This window comes from Oryzias melastigma, linkage group LG21 (assembly GCF_002922805.2).
Source record: "Oryzias melastigma strain HK-1 linkage group LG21, ASM292280v2, whole genome shotgun sequence".
Classification (NCBI taxonomy): Eukaryota; Metazoa; Chordata; class Actinopteri; order Beloniformes; family Adrianichthyidae; genus Oryzias; species Oryzias melastigma.
Genome location: NC_050532.1, coordinates 11,195,442 through 11,208,748, shown reverse-complemented (window position 1 = coordinate 11,208,748; position 13,307 = coordinate 11,195,442). Strand labels below are relative to the sequence as shown.

Sequence of the window (13,307 nt, the reverse complement as noted above, 5' to 3'; positions counted from 1 at the left end):
CAATCCTCAGTAATAGAACTTGGCTTTTGAGACATGAAGTGTCGCCTCTCTGGAAGAACAGGGGCCTCAGTTTGTGCAAGAGGTTGAGAGATACCAGGTAGTTAAAGCTGGGCTCACCTCTACGCACAGTCTGGGCTCTGAATCTTGGTTCCGTAAGAGGGGTTGGAGTCTACCTTTCTGGAGTTGCACGTGGTGAGAGGTGGAAGGTCGGTGTGGACTTCCTTGTGAGTCCCCAGCTCAGTCACTAAGGTTTTGAGTAAAAAGAGACTAATGTCCCCCACCTTCAGGTGGGGAGTAGGTCTCTGACTGTGGTTTCAGCCCATGGTTCAAACAGCAGTGAAGAGTACCTGGTCTTCTTGGTGACTCTCGAAGAGATGCAGTGCTCCCCCGCTTATCTGCATCTCATACTCACGGTTTCACATATTCGCTGATTTTTTTTTTCAGTTGCGTGACATTCCCGATTCATTACAAAAAATCAAGACAACTCAAGACGATTGTATGAGACTTTTGCAACTGAAGGAGGTGCTTCGTGTATCTCCACTGTGAGCTACTCCTCCTCCTTTCTCTAGGTCAAGAGGAAGAACACTGTAGTCATTTCAAACAACCGTCAGCCTTGTGTCTTGGACACTTGGGTACAGGCACAGAACTATCCACTGATCACTACATGGTGGTGAGTTGGATTCACTGGTGGGGAAGGAGGCCGGAAAGTCTTGGGAGAGCTGAACATAATATGAAGGAGTCTGCTGGAGGGTGAGGGCGGGTAGCGACTGCGGGCCATCCAACGCCGCTCGCGGCTTTAATTTTTTATTTAAATTCTTTAACTGAGGTAAAAATCAATTCTTTTTTTGTTTACCTACTGCTGACATTACACTAAATTAAGACACCTCCAAACTGCACACACGTCAGATAACTACTAAAATTGATGGTAAAATGTTTAATCTATTGTTATATTGGTTTATTATTAGAATATTTTTACCTTATATTCTTATTTTATGTGTTGTTGCTATTCAGAGTTCAAGTTCTGGAATATCAAGAATTTATTTGACACATGATGTATTTTATTTTGAAAGGAACTTGAATGGGATGCTGTCAAAATAATCACACTAGAAATATAACACTTTTGTAGTTAAATTATAGAAAATATATAAAAGCTTCACTTAATAGATTAATGATTTAATGGCCATAAAAACATGAACAGAGTTTATTTTTCTAAATATTTAGGTGGGACTTCACAGCTTTTACTGGGTTTTGGTTGGTGAGAAAAAGGACCAAATGGCTCTTTTTGTGTTAATTATGTTAAAGAATCTAATAACAGATGGAGAGTAACAGTATATACTATTTTTTTTTTAATTAGAAAAGAGTTGAAATGTGGAAAGTAGTTCACTCTGACTAAGACATAAAGAAGAAAAGATGTCAAATGTCTACAGAGATCTGTCCTTTTACTCTTTTAATGACAGATACGCTCCATTCCCATACATTTTTCCAAACTATAGATTTGCTTACAGCTACGGTATCATTATCAAAAAAGAAAAAAAAAAAACTTCTTACACCTCTAACTGTATGATAAGATCTGCAAAAGCCCAAATGAATCCAAAATCCTTGCATTCCTCCTCAGTTCTGCGGCCCCTCCTTCGTCTGAGCTGGGCTGTTTGAACACACTCGTCAGCAGCTCTGGTGAACATGCTGACTTCAAGAATTACCTCACAAGGAGGGAGTGATTAGAAACCAAGCAGAAAAGCAACATCTCCTGGAAGAAAAGAGCCATGAATCAACCAAAGTAGTCTAAATCTCTTGAAGAATGATTTTTCCAGAACGTTTATCAGTAATAATAAATTCAAGGATCCGATTTTTTAGTGCTGATGTGTTGAAATGTGGTTCCTGAAGTCCATAGCACAAAAAAGGATGTGGTTTGTTTGCCTTTGAAGCCTCATTTTTAACTGGACGGGGTAAACAGGTGTCTGGATGTTGATGTCAAATTTGAGAAAAGACTTAAATGCAGACAAACATGACTTATATGTGGCTTTCTTTAGGTTTTGATTTTTGCTATGAAACATTTCTAACTTTTTCTTTTTTTGTTTTTCGAGGGTGTAAGAAAAACAACCAAAAATGACCCAAAAAAAGAGATTTAAATGATCTTTAAAGGTATTTCCTAATTGTATGTGCTCAAAAACAAAAGCCTCCAGATGTAGTTTGTGGCTTTTACCAGTAGAGGGCAGTGTATTTTCCTGAAAGTTTAAAATAGTATTGAAATGTTTTTGTTTTTAATCAACCACATTCACCCTCCAATTTTGAGGAGTGTCAAAAACCCATCTCTAGTGATGACCATATAAGAGTTATCTCAAGTGTTTTGGAAAAAAGCTTTTCAACAACCAGGAAGATCTCATGTGATCCCTGAAATCTTGAACTTTCCCTGTCTATATTAAGGTGATATAGATATTCTTTAGCTGAAATATGTGTTTATTCACACTCCTGAAGTTCTTCTCCAACCTGTTGTGAACGTTTTTGCTTGTTTTTAAACATTTTTTTTTTCATTTTTCTGTTGACAGTTTAAACCACAAAAAGGCTTCTGAAAACCACTTATCAGCTATTTCCCCCATAAAAATAAACTTCTATAACAACATTTTCTTATTTAATTATGCTTTTTAAAAATACACAAGACAAAAATTACTTTTAAAAATGCAAAGGTTGTCAATGTCCTTGGCAAAAGGTAATGGATTTGCTTATATCTGGAGAAAAACTCAAAATATATTTTATTTTTAAACGTTGAAGATCTTCTGTGGAACCCAGAAGATAAAAGACAAAAAATTCAGAGCTTTTGAAGTTTTGGCCAAAGAAGAAGGCATTTATACCCTCTTTTTGAACATATTATTAGGCTTTGTCATTTTAATTGAATAAATGATGTTAAATTAGCATTAAAATATGAGAAGATAGCATATATTTTCAAGTGTTAAATGTGGATATTTTGGGGGGGATTAATGTCCTCAGATCATAAAGTTGTATGTTTATCTGCAAAAAAGTGCACCATTGTCACAAAAATAAAGCAGCAGCAGAAAATATGACTATGTGGAAAATTCCTCTTTGCACATGTGCTGGTTTGTTCCACAGGTTGACATGCGGTCTCTTTATTTAATACGTGTTCAGTCGCCGCCCCTCTATTAATATGCAGTGCATTGGTTCAAGTAGATTATCAACAACCAAACACAGCCCCGGTGGTTCTCAGAGTAAATCCTTCAGCCTCTGGTGTAAGAAGAAGCGCTCCTCGGCAAACAAACCAAAATGCAATGCGCCATCCTCCGGTAGACTGTCATTCTTCATCTCTTTTTGGGGGGGTGGATGTGTTAGTGGGGGGGAGCAGCTGCAGCTGCAAGCTTAGATTTGTTGTATCTGCCGGGACTGCTGGGAGGACGTCGACTGCAGCGCACTGCGATGCTTAAGGAAGTGTGTCTGCTTGAGATGCTCACTTGAGATCAGCATCATCAGCATCAGCACCAGCATCCTCCGGAAGGGAGCTGGGAGGTGGCGGTGGAGTTTCTGCGCGCACCTCTGGGCGCACCACCGAGGTCTCTGCAGAGCTTTTCACAGGGAAACCGTCTCCGCTACGTGACTCCAAAGCTGCCCTGGATCTGTAAAGGGAGGGGAGGGGGGGTCTACCGCGGCACCCCACCCGTCTCGCTTAAGTTCGACTGCAGGCACGAGGAGCAAAAACCGCGCGATCCCCAGCGCAGGAAGCACCGACACAGCGCGGCTGGCAGCGTTTTTTTCCCCTCAGCTCCTCTCTGCACCTCTGCGTCAAAAGGTAAGCGCAGCCACGCAGCGCCGTCTGGCATGGAGGCAGAGGTGTTCGCGCTCCCAGCAGTGATGTAGGGGTGGTGGTGGTGGTGGAGGGAGATGATGACGCGCTGAGCGGCTCCATCTGTCATTAAGCCACCGCAGCAATGACCTCCGCGCATCATGATCTATTTGGCACTCGAAATGGGGGGGACATTTCGAGTGCCAAACACCAAGTCTCCTCTGGAAGAGGGAGCTAAGGAGAAAATGACGTAGGGAATTCCCACAGTAATCCAATAGCGCACGATGACACCTGCACATTCCGCCAGTGCGGTGCTGGAATGGCCTGCTCAGTCATGTGTGCGCGCGCACAGAGTGACCAGAAAAGATTCAGGTTGGAGGCAAGCTGTTATGTAACGCAGTTCTGCTGGATGTGAGGTTCACGTCTCAGCTTTACTACCTCTGCTCCAAGATGCTGGAGGTGCACAGAATTCTAATCAGCCAAACATCAAGACACTCTTGGTGCTCAATTGTTCTGTTATTTCCCTCACAACCTGAACATTTTGTTATTAATTTAAGGCACATTTCATTGAATTTATTTGGAGTTTCTAGTAAAATACCATATTTTCTCTTCTTTTAGATTGGTTTGTTGATTTATTTCAAGCACTGATTGTACACAATACAACCAAATCCCACAGATTTATCAAACTCCTTAAAGAAATAAAGAAACGCATTGATAAAAAACATATCAGAACAAAATAATTGTCACAAAGAGAGAGTTTTACTGTTATGCATTCCCACTTAGATCACATTTCAAATATAGCGATTATTAACTAAAGTAGAGTTAGATTTATTGCTTGAAAATGATTCTAATAAATCCTCAGACCACAAAGTCCTCTCTTTTTAGTTATAGGTCCAATTTTTGCACAGATGTTTAATGAAAACATACTTAGTGTATGTGTGTTATCCCACAGAAAGATGCTGGAAACATGTCACGAAAGGCACTATTCGTTGCTGCAAAATCACCTCACGCTGCTCCGCATTGATGCCCCACTCCTGCAAATTGGATTTGGATAAAAGCATCTGCACATCTTAATTGTAGATGTAAACATTCTTTACCTTTTGTCTAGCTGCTGACTGCGCCGTATGCCGTCACCAATGCTGATTCTTCTGGACCTGATGCTGACAGAAGTTCTCGTTAAAGCGGTGCACACAGTCTACGCTCTCTAGAAATGTATTTATTTCTTAAATTGTCATTCAACAGGCCTCAGAGTAGAAGTGTGCTTTTGAACACAATAAACTGATACAAATATTTTGATTACACCTAAAAGTTAAATCATTTTACATCAAACTCACTTCAGTAGTGGAATTTTGATGTTTTATTTTAAGTGATATCAGTGGTGGAATGTTGATGTTTTATTTTAAGTGATATATGCAGATATATGATTTATATGCAGACAACTAGTGATCACAAAGTTCCTCTTTTCCAAGAAGTAGCAAGCGTTTCTATTGAAATTCATCTGAGGCTAAAGGTCTCAGAAACTTGCATCAAAACAACAATCTAACATATGAATTTCTATTCAGATTTTTAGCTTATATAACTGAACAAAATTATGGTAGAAGGTGTCATCTATTGGTCAGAGTGGATTAGAATTAGTTTAAAGGACTTATTCTTATCTACTGCTAAACAACTGTGTCGAGTTGTTGCTCAGTGGCAACGTTCTAAAAGTAAAACTTGCATTTACATTTATTGATTAGTAAAAAAAGTGTACTCTACACCAATGTGTCATGATTATATTTGATAGTAAAACGAGAAAGGAGATGACGACTAGAAAATGTTTGTTGATAAAGTAAATGCAAAAGAAAAGGCATGAGGTGATGGGGTGTCATAGTTTTTGGATAACTATGTAAATACTAATAGAGAAAACTACGGAAGACTGTAAGGCTATTGATTTACTGTTCCTTTTAGATGTTATTCCAAAAAAGGGTTGATTTATGTTTCTATGCATTTTTAAATAATATTAATAGTAATATTTTACTTGAAAATTTGAATAAAGTTTAGAGAGATCCTTAAAATTCACAAAACTTTATACATTTCTCTTCTTGTCAGTCACTCAACTATTTTTTTTTCATTGAGCGGAATGACATAAGTGAATAAAACTAAGTAAGGCAATGAAACAAAGCTTCAAGTATAAAAATTTCCTTTACTAAAAGAACAAAGTAAATTTAAACTTTGTTTTACAATGTTCCTTTAGAATACTTGTAAAGTGGTCTCTACTTTCTTTAGAAAATGTCATGTTGAATACAGTATCTGTTTCATTGATGGATCTGCTTCTGGAGTTTGGGTTAAATCATAGCAGAGAACAGCAGTCAGTGAATTCCACCTGATTTCAAGGAGAGAGGAAAACAAATAACAGTCAAAGCCAGACTGATGACTCGTCTGCTCCTGATTCACAACAATTTGAATAAAGAAATCCTCAGGAATGCAATTTTAGCTTATTTTTTTTATATACAGTCTGTCCTCCATTAGAAATCCCACAAGACAATATTAAAAACACTAGAAAACGCACTGTTTATTGGAGTAGCTCTTTAAAAAGATCAACAGACCACTTATATAGTAATAATAATAATAATAATGGATTGGAGATTTCAAACTTTAAAAGTCACATTACTGTTGTTGTCTGATAAAATAAAAAACTTCAAAATTTGACCCAAACCATCCAACTGACAAGGCAACTAAAGAAAAATCTTTCTGGTGAAAATTTCTCAAAAACAAACAAACAAAAAAAAACAACGAAATAAAATCCCAATTAAAATAAACACAACGCAATATTGATTTTAAAGAATAAAAGTAAGTCATTCAAGAACCCACAATAATTATGTAATAAACCCAATTAGTCTATGAATAAACAATAAATAACTGCAAGATAAACAGAAAACTTAAATTAATTAATCAAAAAAATTATCTACTTGGTTTTACATGACCAAGAGGCCCTTTCTCAAATGGGAGAAGCAAGAAATGTGTCGAGAATTTTTATTATTTTAATTATCATCTATTTGAAAAAAATAGTACTAGAATTTTGAGAATGGAACAAGAATGCACTACCACAAAAGTTACGTTAATAATGATAATTCAAAGAAAAACATACAGTGAGAGACAAATTTAAACTAAAAAAAACCAACCAAATGCAGTAGATAAGTCAGGACAGTTGCCTCAAATGTGAAACCACACTGATGTGAAATGTAAAAAAAAAATATTTTAACATTAAACTTTGCTTTGACTGTAAATTATTTCAAAAAACGTCAATTATTAAGAAGAATATTTGAATAACGGCAAAAATGTTCCAAATTAATTAAATCTTCAGTTTATATGGTTTGAAAAATATTGAATTTATCACCAAAAACTCACTGATAGAGATATAATTGAATCAAACATAAAGGTGAAATTTGAAAAGTTGAAATTAACTTTCTTAACAAAATAAATCCTTCAGCCTCTATTTGACGAAGGCAAACGTTCAAACCCTATTTTTGAGTTGATCGTTTTGACTCTCTGACATCTTGGGTTTTTGCGACAGAGGAATGAGCTCCAAGAAGAGCACAAACAGCTTCGACTTCTTTTGTTCCTCGACTTTAAATCTCACCGAAGTACAATAAGATCTGAGCTCCTCTGAGTTCGTGCCAGCTCTCAAGGTGTCCGCTCCGTAGGGCCGTAAAGTGCTGCAGTCACCTCCACAGGGGCGGGAGGGGGGTGAGGGGGGTCCCTCTGCTGACATCTGCACTACCCCCCCCACACACTCACATACAATGGGGGAGCAGGGATCCCTTCACCAAATCCATTTGGTTTTAAACAGAAGACTTCAGGATGTGATGCTGCGCTGCAGCGTTCAGCCACGTGTGATCTATATTCAGCCAAGACAGCATCATGACTGAACATCAAAAATAAGAAGTAGATCAAATCCGAGAGAAGCTGCGTTCTTGTTACCGTATGATCCGTTAGTCTATTTTTACTTCGTCAGAGTAAGTCACTAATCCAGGTCAATCTGGAAGGCAGTGGGGATGGGATTATAAAAGGAGGCATAGGAGTCTTTTGGAAGAAAAGTGCTGGACAGAGTCCAGATTGCTAAATGTCTCAGCTGGAGTCGTGAGTAGTTTTTAGCTGATGCAGTTCTTCTTTAGCGCAATTTTCTGGAACTCCCAGTCCACATCACTGTTAGAAAATGTTCGGTAAACACAAATTCTGAGCCCTTACATAACCACGAGGCAGCTACAGATATACTTAGTTTGGCTGCTTATAGCCAAATAACCCTCTGCCCGTGGATGGAAACTGCTCCTCCTGTGGGTGTTGTTGGACGCAGCTCGAGGCCATGTGCACACGTGAGCTGGATTTACGTATTCCTGCATCTGTGATGAAGGTTTTATTCTCTGCTAAATCCCTACGTGACGCTTCTCTGTCTCTGTGCATGAACATGGACGTGCATGCGATGGGGGCTGTTGGGGAGTAAATGGTGGACTGTATCACTGATTCGGGTTTGGGTTTAACAGTAATCAAGATGGTGTACCGGTCAGAGCACAGGAAGGTAAGAAGAGATGAGGCTCCAGTTGGCAGGTGTTCTTAATTTATTCCAGTGCTGAATAGTATTGCAAAACACAGTCTGTAAATGACAAAGGATGTCTATTATAATGACATAAAAGGCATAAAAATACTTAATGTAACTAAATAAAGGTATAAAAACAAACAAGGGAAAACGACTGCATCGTCACAAGCCTAGAGTCCTCATAACAAATAAAATAAATAATCAAATCTGCTTTAAACCCAACTTAAATATCATTTCCCAATAAAACGGGCAAAACGGCGACCTCTAGTGGTCGAGAGAATTACTGCAGGGAAAGAGGAGAAATGCACGTAACTCCCGCGGTGCATTATTAAGCGCCACAAACTCTAAAATCAGGTCATACAATTATTTCTTAAACTCAAAGGAACATTAACTAAGGATTTATTTGGTAATATAGGCGCTGCTAACAAGCTGCAGGACCTGCTAGAAGTCAACATTGCTAGCTTCTGAAACACATTCTCTCAAACTTAAACAGGGAAGGAAAACAAATGAAACAGCAACTTACGTTTGGTCAATTACTTAAATGAATACTTTAAATGCAGCAACTGGGGTGAACAGAAGCTAAACTGGACAGGATTCTCTCAAACTTAGGTTCTCTCTCTGCTGCCTCTGGCACGTGGCAAACTGAAACTAACTGGGTGAATGCACACAAAAAACACAGAAGAAGAAAATGCGATGTCGCATGCAGTGACGTCATCACAATGGGCTGAGCCTTTGTAACAGGGGCCATGCTTTGGTAATCTCGTTGAGTCAGGAACATTCAGGCTCTCCTTGTGTCAAACGCAACAGATCCTGTTTCAATGGCAGGTCCGGGTAAACCCATTCAATGCACATACTGCGGTGGAAAGGCCAATTCATCAAATGTGTTCAGTCAGAAGTGAGCTGACAACGGAGCCGTAAAAAAGACATTTTATATGAATCATCATGCAGGTTGCTGGAGAACGAGAAAAAATATCAGCCTGTCTATTGGGAGACTCAATCTCATTATCAATAAAATATGCAACAGACATTTATAGGAGATGTCTGGAGTTTTTGTCAGTTTTTAAGCACAATTGTCAAAAAAATAGTGACGAATAATCCACCAAAAACAGCATTAAATGAATGTTTTTTTTAAATGCAACAAGATGAGACAGTTGTTAATAAATTGCTAAATGAAAAATTGAGAATTGAAATCCCTTTATAGTCAAGCTTCCTGCTCTACTCCATCCTGATGCATCCACGGCAGACAAACAGATCCAAATACGTGTTTGTTTTCCTCGTCTGAGCTGGAATCTGGGACAGAACTAGACCAGCTCCAATACTGCTCTCCATTTTTGTTGTACCGCTAATGTTAGGATGAAGCTGTGAGGGGCTGTAAGGTAGAGAAAGTATGTAAACAGATGGATGATGGGAAGTAGGGGTGGGTTTACTCTGCACCAATAGTCCCGCCCAGAACTGTGTAAGTCATGTAAACTGAATTGAAAGGATCGCAAGAATAAAACAAATTGAAATTGAATTGATCCAGACTCTGGTGAGTCAAAACCAATTGATTCTAGATAGTTATCGGCGATGCCTAGCACTAATCGGAGTGAGCTTTTAATCAGAAATAGACATATTTGTGCTAATATACATAATACACAACACAATGAATCCATTAATTGTGAAATTTGTCAAAAACATTTGAATTATTTTTATGAAAACTTACAGTATATAATCCCACCTACATTTCATTGAAGTGTCAAAAAATTTGACAATAATTTTATTCGCTTTCACACTGCACTCTTGAGAATGGAGAGGAATGGACCAAACCACCTGGACATATTTAATAATGTCAGTGGGTGTTTATTTGAGGTGGAATTGCTAAAAAATCTGCACTAATCTGAGAGAATGTTTAACAAAAACCTTTGACTGTCCTATAGAAATATTTTTTTTATGCAACACTCACCAACAAGACATTTTGGCTTCCAAATTGAAGACATTGTTGTACATATGCCCTTTGAAAAAATATGGTCAAACATGCATTTTTTATTTCTTAAAAACTGAGGAAAAGGGGAAAAAAAGTCAGATTCTATGAACTCAGTCTTCTTGAAACCATTACCCCGGTGGATACTGAGGTCACACGCCTTCTTTGCTTTAAAAACAAAATGGCTCATGCTGAGACTGAAAGCGCTCCCCAGGCATTTCCCAAACTGGCATCTGCTGATTGAAGAGCTCTCTGGGAGGCAGATAACAGCCATGTGTCTCCTCTCCCTGTTTCATCAAAGCAGTCTGCACCGACTAAAACCTCACAGAGGCAGACGTGGAGCATCAGGGAACAATAATGTCATCCTTATGTTATAATAATGTATTAATGTTCAAAAGGGAAGCTCAAAATGACATTAACGGTTACATTTTTTTAGAAATAAGGGGATTATTTACACATGCGCCCTGTTAAGTGTTGTGAAGGAGGGATTAACTATCATGGTTAAGCTGAATCATTTCTGGAGGTTGGAGCTGGATGGAGTTTATGATGTTGAATCATCAATTTTCTCTTACAAATCCATTGTTTCTTGTTTTCCCATCTCTACAGGTTATTGCAGTGAAATGGATCACAGCACTAACAGTAAAAACCTGCAAAAAGATCAACAACGGAGCCTCCTGCATGGAGGAAATCCACTCCTCTGATCAGAGACCTCCACCTCTTCTTCACCTGGAACAAATAAATGAAGCAGATTTTTGAGGAGCACTTTCCTTGCTAAGAACTTCCTCTTGGGTCTGTTGTTTTCATAGCTGCCCCCTTTCACCAGTTGCACATCATGCGACCTTCCCTCGCCACAGCGGTCCTGCCAGCTAGGACCCGCTCCCACAACCCTCCCAACCTGGCCGTTGGAGGCCGCGAGCATCTCTCTGCGCCCCGTCGGCGCAGCCCTCACCTCCGGCACACCCTCAGCCCAGAGAACCTGCGGACGCTGGCGGAGAGGGGGGGCGCCGCCGTCGATCCTACCTCAGTCGTCAGCGGTCCCGTTGGGCTCACCCGGGCCAACAGTGACACGGACCTGGTGAGCTCCCAGAGCCGGTCCTCACTGACGGCCTCCACTCTGGAGTACACTCTGAACCGAGGCCAGAATCTGGTCATAACCTGGGACATTAAGGAGGAAGTGGACGCCACGGACTGGATTGGATTGTACCACATTGGTAAGGTTCTGATTTGAGAATTTTTCAAAATGTTGCTGATGAGATAGAGCAGACGCTATCTTCCATTTGGGTCGATTTCCTGCAGACCACATCCCAATAGGAGCTTGAAAAAAATAAAATACTGACTTACATTTATGCCAATGTAAGTGGTAAATTTTACTAAAAAATAACACATTTTGGTAGATAAAATACTTTATAATTGCTGACTGAGGTTCAGATGACTTTCTTTCAAAATAAAAGCACCCTGAACCACACAACTTTATGAAGCAAATTTTGTAGTGTGATGTCAGCAGTGATTATCTATCTATCTATCTATATCTATAAATTTTTTTTTTTTTATTGTTGTTGGTGCATCTCAACCAGAAGTTTGAAAATCTAACAAAGTAAAATTAAATCAGAAGTGTGACTTTCACCAACTAGTTTTAGTTTTTGGAAGGATCTCTGCTAAAATAGAGCAGAAAATTAATTAAGAGTTAAAATAGTCACACAATATAAATAAAAATACAATCAATCAATTATTATTATTAGTAGTGGTACCATAGTCCTGAGCCTGCTGGTGTGATGCGAGCTCCAACTGTTTTTAGAATGAATTGAATAAATTTTTACTTATTTTTTATTTATATTTTCAAATTAAAAACATTTTATTTTGTTCTTTACCTAGAGAGCCACAAAGGAGGGGTCACTGGACCACATGCGGCTCTGGAGCCTCAGGTTGCAGCCCCCTAGATAGAACAACATTAAACCTTAAGTTATAATTCTACTAATTTTCAGTCAAGGGGTTCAGATGACAGATTTAAAAATCTTTCAGGTGCTTCTTAAAATACCTTGTTTGTTGACAGTGGTGTGTAGATAAATTGTGGTTATATATGAGTCAAAAGATAACAGATTAGAAGAATTTTTAGTGTAATTTGTTGTTATCTGTTAGAATAAAGGGAAGATTTTCAATAGTTCATGTCCAGTTAGTATGACAGGTCTTTCTCCTGTGAGAAAAATATGATTGAAAATATCCTAATTGGTGAGTGTTAAAATGTAATGTGTTCAAAGCTCTTTAAATCTGCTTTAGGATGCGTCCTGAAGTGGAAAACAACAATCACTTCTTTAAAAATGTGTAAGTCTTTGGGCTGCACAGCTTTAGTGCTCCCAGTGCAGCAGACTGAACCCTCTCACAGGGCATGGACGCGTGCATGTGTGAGTTCATGCTCTGATGTGCTGCAGCACAGATGCACAATCAACTCCAATGGCAGCTAAACGTTCAAGTGAGCTTTCACTTTGATTGGGTCGATGCTCACTATGCTGATAGCTTAAGTGCTAAGCATCTTTTACACTCGGCGAAGGCAGAGGTAGCCTGTTATTTGTGGTTTTTGGATGGATTTATTATTTTTTTTGTTTTATTGAAAGCAGCTTGCAGACCTCATGGAGAGTTCACTAAATTATACAAAAATATTTGAATGATTAAAAGCCAGAGACTGGGTCTGAATTCAAAATTCAACATGTGAGGGCTAAACGTGTGGCAGCCTTAAGTTTTATTTATTTCTATGCCAATAATTAGTTCTTAGCATCAAATTAAACGTTTCCTTTTTCAAAAAAATTTTCAACCTTAGTATTTTACGCAGCATTTTATGGTCATCAGCATCACTTTTCAGGCTAATAAAACATATCTTAATGGAATTGTGGAGATGTTTAAGAAAATATGTAAAACTCGTCCTTTAACGTAGCTTTAAAGTAGTTTTTTTTTACAGGTTTGCATGATTAAATGGGATTTTATGGACTGTT

At 38.6% G+C, this 13,307-nt stretch overlaps 1 protein-coding gene across 3 annotated transcripts in view; it reads left to right on the top strand.

Moving 5' to 3' along the window:
* hecw2a (HECT, C2 and WW domain containing E3 ubiquitin protein ligase 2a) overlaps nucleotides 1–13,307 on the top strand; it is a 50,712-nt gene that overhangs the window by 5,848 nt on the left and 31,557 nt on the right. The window contains exons 1-2 of one of the 3 annotated variants that reach the window (XM_024286627.2): nucleotides 2,971–3,796; nucleotides 10,930–11,534. The exons of 1 other annotated variant lie outside the window; for it this stretch is intronic. In XM_024286627.2, the coding sequence (XP_024142395.1) occupies nucleotides 11,156–11,534 (379 nt within the window). In that variant the 5' untranslated portion in view covers nucleotides 2,971–3,796; nucleotides 10,930–11,155. Of the gene's footprint in view, nucleotides 1–2,970; nucleotides 3,797–10,929; nucleotides 11,535–13,307 lie in introns of those variants that run through there. One more of the 3 variants, XM_024286626.2, reaches the window with a different exon arrangement.